The 9,536-nt window shown below is 36.5% G+C and overlaps 1 protein-coding gene across 2 annotated transcripts in view; it reads left to right on the plus strand.

The window, feature by feature from the left end:
- Positions 1–9,289, plus strand: part of cracr2aa (calcium release activated channel regulator 2Aa) — a 30,627-nt gene extending 21,338 nt beyond the window's left edge. For both annotated transcript variants that reach the window (XM_073853713.1, XM_055174575.2), the window contains exons 12-18: positions 779–1,139; positions 1,643–1,775; positions 5,685–5,766; positions 5,910–6,024; positions 6,409–6,510; positions 7,148–7,224; positions 8,913–9,289. In XM_073853713.1, coding sequence (XP_073709814.1) covers positions 779–1,139; positions 1,643–1,775; positions 5,685–5,766; positions 5,910–6,024; positions 6,409–6,510; positions 7,148–7,224; positions 8,913–8,997 — 955 coding nt within the window. In that variant the 3' untranslated portion in view covers positions 8,998–9,289. The remainder of the gene's footprint in view (positions 1–778; positions 1,140–1,642; positions 1,776–5,684; positions 5,767–5,909; positions 6,025–6,408; positions 6,511–7,147; positions 7,225–8,912) is intronic.
- The last annotated feature ends 247 nt before the right edge of the window (positions 9,290–9,536 follow it).

Here is a 9,536-nt window from a genome sequence, read left to right on the forward strand (position 1 = left end):
CACATTTTATTTAATACTTTTATTAAAAAGCATTTGTTGTTTTCTTTCCTACACATTTTGAAGTCTATTTTATTTATAATTTTTTCTTCTTATTTTACATTAATAATGTATCGTTTGCTTTTATTAAGATTTGACAGTTAGTCAAGGAGGTTGTATGATTTTTTTGGTTCATAATTATGTTCCTATTCTGAAAGTTTGATCAATTGTGCATAATGACATCTGCAACAAAAGCATATAGTGTAGCTGAAACTCACCACATCCTATCAGAGGTCCAGCATTTCACTAAACACACCAATGGTTTGGCTGTTATCGGTAGTAAACATGTTATTGCTAAGTCTTTTTTTTACTGTCAAAACAAGTGCACAGTTGCCTTTTGTACTTGTGGGGGGGAACAGTAAGGGGATGGTTTAATTGGGATGGGGGGTGCTGAAGGGAGGTGGGGGGGGTCGCCGATAGCATCATACAAAAAGTACAAGCTATAATACACTCCAAACAAACAAATTATTTTCATACCAGACTTGGGTTAAATTCACCTCATAATACACTTAGTCACTCTCATTTGTCAATGTGTAGTTGTGAATCTGAAGAATTAATGACAATTCTTCAAAAATGAAAAAAAAAACTTGCAGATGATACTGATGTCCTGTCTGTAATACTGATTCATTGTCTGTGTTACCAACCAGTATTGTGGTTTGTTCCATTTATAAATAAAATCTGAAATGCTTTGACAATTTTGTAAATACCCTGTAAATGTTCATGTGTCTGTTGTCATCTTCAGTGATGGTGATGAAGAAGTTGTGACGCATTCAAAATGGAAGAACATGACCGCCATAAATGGACACAGCGTAGATTTGGATGACATTGTAGATGGGCGACCTTCTCCCAAACATCATCTACAGAGGATCATCTCGATTGAGGAGGACCCTCTCCCCAACCTCCTGCAGCAGGGTTATTATCAGTCCCAGCTAAGACAGTTGGGTGAAGATGAGGAGATTGAAGACGGCATTGACCTCCAGATGAGCAATATCTACCCCACAACAAGCACTCCCACGTCAGCTTCAAGCCTTGCTGGAAACAGAGAGTCACAAACACCTGCCTCACCCAGGGGACAGCCCGTGGGCAAAGAGACGGTCCACTCGGTATGAAAACTTTTTAATGGTCAAATTCTTGTATGATCTGTATGTGCAGTTCAGCTGTTTTGTTTCTAATGTGGATTAGAAATAAATTATAACTGTAAAATTAAAGCATCAGTGATTTATTCTGTAAGAAATTATGCTGTATCCTGAAATAAGTCTGTATTAGGCACGACACAAGCGAACCCCTTCTGCCGTGTCTTATTCACATTACAGTATTAGCCCTATTGCTTTTATAAAACTGTTACTACACAATACAAATATATTAAAGCAAAAAATGATGCTTCAATGCAACTTCCATGAAGTAAAATCACTAAAAGCTTTTCTTCCCCTCGAAATAATAGTCCCTGACTGACTAAACAGCAACTGAATGTTTCATAGTGATACATAAAATCGTTGGGTGCGGTGGTCATTGCTATGTTTTATTGTAAATGAAACACAGCTATTGACCAATCAGAATTAAGAACTTTAAATCATGTTTTTTTTTATTAATTATTTTATGTTTTTAGGTGGAAGGGGCCACTTCAGGTCCAGATCGCCTGTTTAAGATCGTTCTGGTTGGGAATTCAAGTGTTGGAAAAACGTCTCTTTTACGGCGTTTCTGTGACGATTGTTTTCACCCTGGTACTTGTGCTACTGTAGGTCAGTCCACCCGCCAACATTCCTGTCATTTAAAAACCTGCCATTTAAATGTATTTGTGGTACCGGTGTGTATTTAAAGCAACACTATGTAGTTTTTTTTACCTTTAAATAATGTCTCTAAAATTATTTTAGTGATAGAACAACGTTTAACTGGACAAATTGTACTGTTGCTGCAACCTGAGCAGTCTCCTAGCTGCTAGAAGCACACTCTGAAAGTGGTGGTGGAGGGTAGAGCACACAGCCCAGCCCCTCCCCCTGCCTGCAGAAGAGTGTCTGATGCCAGGCACTGTTGCACTTTTCAACCACATGGGGGAGCTGTAAGTCATTTTTTACATGGAAACTACATAGTGTTGCTTTAACCCGAGGGCAACCTTCCGATATCATATATATATATATATATATATATATATATATATATGAATGAAGAGTTTGGTTCCAAAACGCAATAAATCCATTTTGACAAATTTCGGTAAAAACGTGTTTTCTATACCAAGAAAGTGACAAGATTTCTTTGTGACACCAACCACCTCATCTTAAATGTAACAAAAACACAGGAGATGATTATTGATCCAAGAAAAGTAACTGACCACGACCCAGTCACCATAAAAAATCAGAAAATTGTCCAAGTAAAGTCTTACAAATACTTAGGTGTCCATATAGACAATCTCCTCTGCTGGAATACACATATCGGCCATCTTTGTAATAGATTACAGCAGAGACTCTATTTTCTAAGGCGACTGAGATTATATGGAGTAAGTAGTCAGATTATGCTCATGTTCTACCGGGCAATCCTGGAGAGCATTATCAGATATGGAATAACGGCATGGTTTGGAAACCTAACGGTGCAACTAAAAAGCAGGTTGATCAGCATACACAAAACAGCTATGAGGATAATAGGGAGGAAAGAATACAGGCCCATACAGAGCCTGTATGAGCAAGCAGTCATAAAACAAGCAGAAAGAATAACTGCAGACCCCCTACACCCCCTCTTCCCTGAATATGAACTACTGCCATCAGGGAGAAGATTCCGTGTGCCAAGATGTAAAACAAACAGACTAAAGTTATCATTTATTCCAACTTCTGTCAAGCTGCTGAATTCCAGTAGTAAACTTTAGCAGACTAAAGGACAGCACACTCGCACTTTTATGCACTTTGCACTTCAATTACCATGGTCAGTATATAGATGTTGAGTTTATACTTTTAAATGTGCTCTGCTGTTCTTATCCTCATGTTGTCTTCTATTCTAGTGTATTGTCTTTGTAACTTATTTTGTGTTGTTTTTAGAGGGATTTTAAGAGTTTTTGTGTTTTGTTTTGTTTTGTGTTGTCATGTTGTAATGCAACAGATTGTAACGCTATGCCCAATACAAATTTCCCCCTTGGGGACAATAAAGTGTATTCTATTCTATTCAAGATGAAAACCACTATTTTCTGTTACAACCTTTCCCATAGCATCTTTAGGTTATAAAAACATAAAAATTTCAAATCCATAACTTGATTTTCAAAGATTTATTATAAAAACGAATTATTTTTTCCACAAAATGCAATAAATCCAAGACGTTTTTTTTTTTCAAAAATCTATAAATGTATTGAATCAAACGCGAATATAAATGTGCATTCATCTTTGCCATGATATATTCATTTAGTTGAACAGTGATATACACTGACAAAATAAACATTAATGGCATTAATCAAAACACTTACTTTGTCATATTAAGATCGCTGTCATTGCAGCGGTTATACTTGACGTCGTTCCTTAGCATTTTTCACAGCGATCAGCTGTAAAATGTTTTGGTCCTGCTCGATTTTCGTTGACTTTGAGTAAAATAATGTAAAGTTATTCATAAGATCCTCTGGGGTCAATGTGTTAGCATGAGAAACTTGATGCTGTCGGCAGATAAGCACCAGTCTCCCGGGTGCTTCGTGTAAATTATTAGATGTTGATGACAATCTTTCCCGTCACAGAAAACAACCACAGGTTTATCAATGCCATTAAAGTATTATTTTGTTTTGTTTGTTGATCACGAAGTACAAAGTAGATGAGGAAAACTAGGATTCCATGGCGCCGCCATGTTTGTTTACATTGCGTGAATGGTCCGCTGTAATTTCTGGAATGGATTTATTGCATTCTGTGAAAAAGGAGGAGTGGCGTTTATCGCATTTTTGGGAAAAATGGGAGAAAAGATGACAGAATAACACGGCGGATATTGGATTTTGCGTAAAATTAATTATTTACTTTTAAATACTGATCTGATATAATACTGATTTTGGCAGTAACTCATTTTTTTCAAAATTAGCGTTTATCGTGTTTTGGAACCAAACTCTTCATATATATATGTATATGTATATGTATATATATATATATGAAGAGTTTGGTTCCAAAACGCGATAAACGCCAATTTTGCCAATTAATCCATATATATATATATATATATATATATATATATATATATATATATGTATATGTATATAGTTTTTAATTTCAATTTCATTGTGACTTAAAACTCCAATTCATTGACTGGCCACTAGAGGCTGACTCCAAAAGGGAGTCAATTCCCATAGACCCCCATTTTAAAATGCCCAACTTTACAGTAAAAAAATACAGCCTGGTACAAAAAGGGTCTATATAGCAAATTTTGCCCTTCATGACAACTTTTGGTGGTGGGATTTTTAACACATCCGTTTAAATGATATTAAGCCTTAAAGTTCTGCATAATTAAGGGCGTGGCCACTTGAGTAACGGGTGAACTGCCACTGCTGTCACTAGAATCGAGCTAGGTGGGTGTGGTTTTAGCTACTAGCCACCTTAGCTTCACCCACATTCCACCTCTGTACCTATTTTCGGTTATCAGCGAGTGATGCACGGTGACGCGTGGCCAAGATGGCGACGGCAGGCACCGCCTACTTTAAGCTTCAACAAAACTATGGGTGACGTCACGGACACTACGTCCATATTTTTTAACGTCTATGATTTAACCTTACAGAACTCAATATAAGGGATAGTTTACCCAAAATCATTTAGGGCAGAAAAGCTTTTAAAAGTATATTTTATGTTACTATAATCCAAGTCTTTGCTTTTTGTTCACTTAAGTCATATCTTAATGCGTATGTAAGAGACTTTTGTGCAGCTCAAGACCATATAAGAATGTTTTTTCTGGTGCATTAGGTTGAATGCATCAAAGTTTTACATTTAAAATTTTCACTAAATTTCAATTTTTTAAAATTCTAATGCAAAGCTGATGTAAGGCTGCATACAACTGAATTTAGGTGAACTGTCCCTTTATTCTTGTTGGTCTAGCTATTTCTTGATCAGTTAGTTCGCCACATGCTGATGACTGTAACACATTTTAAAGCTTATTAAGCATCTTAAACCATTGGGGAGGTTTTACATCACCTTGGTTGCTGACTTGTTCAACAAGATCATCAGTGACCACATACACAGACAGCACATACAGCATTTTGAAGTCATCCACACTTTCATCATCTTTACTGCCCAGTTTCTTTGTTTGTTTTTAAATGATTAGTTCACCTCTTACACATCCATGGTAATGTAATGTTTTCAGGTGCTCCTATATTCAAGGTGTATATTCATTGGAGTGCAAAAGGTTGTGGGTTTCATCCCAGGGGACACGCATACCGATAAATGTATAAGATAAAATTGGGATAATAGCGCCTGCTAAATGCATTTTACATTATACATTAATTAATAACTTATTTTTTAAATAATATTTTTACAAAAATAATATTTCAAGAAACCAGTCATTTTATGACTGCTAAATTTTGTTTGTGTGCATCAGCTTGACAATTGTATAACTTATGATTCAGAATGAAAACATTTAGCTATTTTTAAATGCTTATAGGGTTTATATGTGATAAACAATACATGCTTTTATGTTTAACACTTATATAGGGATTGACTACAGTGTTAAGACTCTGCTGGTAGACAACAGCCAGGTCGCACTCCAGATGTGGGATACAGCAGGACAGGAGAGGCAAGTGTATTTTTTATATTACTGTTATAAATCATAGTGTTATTATCCTAATGTGTTTTAATATCCTAACTTTAATAAAGAGTTCAAAGACTCTTTATTAGGGGATGCTGAAAGTGACTCTGAATCTGGGGTTTTGACGGCAGGTATCGCAGCATCACCAAGCAGTTTTTCCGCAAGGCTGATGGTGTGGTAGTCGTGTATGACATCACTAATGAGCAGACGTTTACGGCAGTGAGGCAGTGGCTGACCAGCGTGCAGGTGCGTATGTTTTTATGGAAACTAATATTGGGGCGGTTTCCCAGACAGGGCTGATCCTAGTCCCAGACTAGAATGCATATTTGAGCTACTTTAAATTCAATTAAAGTTTATTTTAACATATATCAGTGCCATTGTTTTGTCTCAAGATGCACACCAGTATATTTTTTGTAAGGTTTGTTTGTAAAAACTTTTTAAATGTCCTAAAATAACTAAGGCCCTGTCCTGGATTAATCTAAACCCTGTCCGGGAAACCGCCCCATAGAGTTTTTACAATAGTGTTGATCCACGATCAAATCCTACTTGGTGAAATAACGTTCACAGATTCCCCACCCCTGCATTTAAATTTATGGCACAAATTCATAAATGATCATGTTTATCTAACAGGAGGGAGCCGGTGAAGACATCCCCATCATGCTTTTGGGCAATAAGACTGATGTAGATCATCAGAGAGAGATTCCCCTCGGAATGGGAGAGAAATTAGCCAAGGTGGGTTGCACTTATTGATTACCTTTAAAGGAACAGTATGTAAGAAATTTATATCAATTAATCATAAAATGGCCCTGATATGTCACTAGACATTAAGAAATTATTTTTATTTTAAATACTTATATCACTGACAACAGTGGTCTGGCCAGGATATTGTCATTTAAAAAGTGGAGTTGCAGCCCTCAACTTATGTTTATGTTGTCATGTTGTGTATTGACCACCAGTTGTGAGATTGCAGTACCAGTTTCAGCCACAAGTTTTGTGATTGCAGTACCAGTTTTGGCCACAATCCTACATACTGTTCCTTTAAAACACATGAATCAGTAAAAGATCTGAGTCAGAATTAAATAAATAATCCTCAGGTCATTGTGAGGAAGTGAATATTATTTCAATTTTACCTACAGTTCACTTTAACTTTCTCTCTTCTTTCCTTTGGAGGTTTAATAGTAGGTTTGACATACTAATAACACATGATACGTTCTGTAAGTTGCTTTGTATAAAAGCATTAACAAAGGCATTAATGGGATTTTTGAAGTGACAAGTGTGAGCTCATCAGACACATGGAGCGAGATTAACTGAATGACGTGTTTTAATAATGAACCTGTTATTCTGGATCTTATTTGTCATTGTGTTCCAGGACTTCCAGTTGATTTTCTATGAGTGTAGTGCTTTTTCTGCCCACAATGTGATGGAGTCCATGATTCACATGGCAAGGTAAGCGAAGACCTTCATATAGCACCAAGCTTACCAGATTTACAGTCAATGGTATTTACATGGGACTCCATAGCAAACTTTAGAGAAAATACTATGGTATTATTTTGGTATATCTTCGTTAACTCTTTCCCCGCCATTGACAAGTTATCTCTTCAGTTAAGAGAAAATACTTCCCGCCAATGACGAGTTTTTACGGCATTCTATAGTTCCGCTGTTATCCACTAGATGGCACTCTTATCCAACTTATAAAACACTGAAACATCCACTTATCCAAAAACAGTAAAAACTATGTGTATGTTTTGATCTTCATCCTAAATCTAATCTATAACAAAAGTCCTTTATAAAAAAGCAATATCTCTTTAGCTTTTTGCTCAAAATGTGGCATTTTTGAAGAAACCTACCCATATTTGAGGAGTGAGAAAAAGAGAACAGATGAAGATAGGACAGGATTTTATTTATTAATTTATTTTTTAAAGGTGCAGTGTGTAATTTTTAGAAGGATCTCTTGACAGAAATGCAAAATAATATACAAAACTATATTATCATGGGTGTATAAAGACCTTTTATAATGAACCGCTATGTGTTTATTACCTTAGAATGAGAAGTTTTTATCTACATACACAGAGGGTCCCCTTACATGGAAGCCACCATTTTGTGCCGCCATTTTTCTACAGAAGCCCTTAAAGGACAATTTTTTTACTAAGTTGTCTCCGACGATGACATGTTTGTCCGGTGGCGGCTACCCTAGCTTCTCTATGTGTTTCAAAAGCGAGGGGTGAGCAGTGGACTGAGGCGTTGGTTGCAAAATTCGCAACCTCACCACTAGATGCCGCTAAAATTTACACACTGCACCTTTAAGGAAAAGGTCTGTTCTTTCATTTAATATTGTGTGTTTATATTTTTAAAGAGGAACATTTTCTGGAAGGCATAAAACTTGTGAAAATCATAAAAATGCTTTTAATTTTTTTTTTAAAACGCTGGTTGGGAAAGAGTTAACCAAATCAGTAACCATGTTTTAAACTACAATACAGAAGTATAGTAAACTACTTTTGAACATGATAATTAAAGGACTAGAATATCAATTGCCTTATTAAAAAAAAAATAATAAAAAAAAAAAAAAAAAAAATTGACGGCACTTTAGTGATCACCAACGCTGTATAAGTGACAGGGCGTCATTTTAACTCAGTTAAACCCTAATGCTGGGTTCACACCAGCCGCGTTTGAGGCGTCAAATTCGCATCTATTGCGTCTAGTTTGCCGCTTGAACATTTTGAGTTTACTCGCTTCAATTGTGCGCGAAAGCAGCGCATGAAATTCTAGTTATCACGACATTCACATGGAAATTCGTGTCATGGGAGGGGCTTCTGCGACTCCGCTCGCTTCCTGTAGTCACGTCACTACTAGAGCAAGCTCCGGATTGGTTAACGCAACTTGTTTTTCCGCCAAAGTTCAAATTTTTCTAGACGCGCGAATGAGGCAGAATCGCGTCTACCGCACCGTGCTAAATGCCTCATTCGCGGCACGAGACCTCCAGACGCGCATCAACGCATCTTCACATTGACTTAACATTGAAATCACTCGCGCTTGACGGCTCTACTGCGGCTAGTGTGAACGCAGCATAATAGTTTCTCATTGTCACCTATTATTACTACTGACTATAAATTCTGACACTGTTTTCTCTATGCCAGAGTTTTAAAAGAACAAGAAGATCGCGAGAAAGAGAAAACCGTGTCACTAGTTGACAGCCTCACAAAGAAGAAGTCCTGCTGTTAGCAGAAAGCAGCCACAAACACTCCCGAAATTTCTGCTGAACTAGAAGTTTGGGTTCGTGTGTCCTCGGCATTACTTGCATATTAGCTTTTTGTATGACCACTGTGGAGTTTAGACATTTCTAGTGAAACATGTTTTGTCTTTTAAGTGCACTAAAGTGTCTTTTCAGGTCATTTGAATCTTAGACACCCATCACACTATTAAAAAAGCAAATGTGTATTTCATATTGACCTAAATATGGTAATAGATCTTTTTAATATAAGGGTTAAAGAAAGCATATTTTTAAGTGTGTGTTTTAAGCAAAATAAGCTCCAACACTTGCTAAATGTGTTTACAGCACAGTTGTTACGCACATATATATTGTAATTTATTATAAAAATCATGAAATAGAGTTTATATATTTAATTCAAATGGACACTGAATAAAAGGACACGAGTCATTTTGAAAAATGGCTCGTGTCACCATCCTAAACCTAAATAGTTTTAATAGCCATAAAGTGAACTTGGTTTGTTAAGTTTCGATTTTAACAGGGTTCACTGTTG

This window comes from Misgurnus anguillicaudatus, chromosome 15 (genome assembly GCF_027580225.2).
Source record: "Misgurnus anguillicaudatus chromosome 15, ASM2758022v2, whole genome shotgun sequence".
NCBI lineage: Eukaryota > Metazoa > Chordata > Actinopteri > Cypriniformes > Cobitidae > Misgurnus > Misgurnus anguillicaudatus.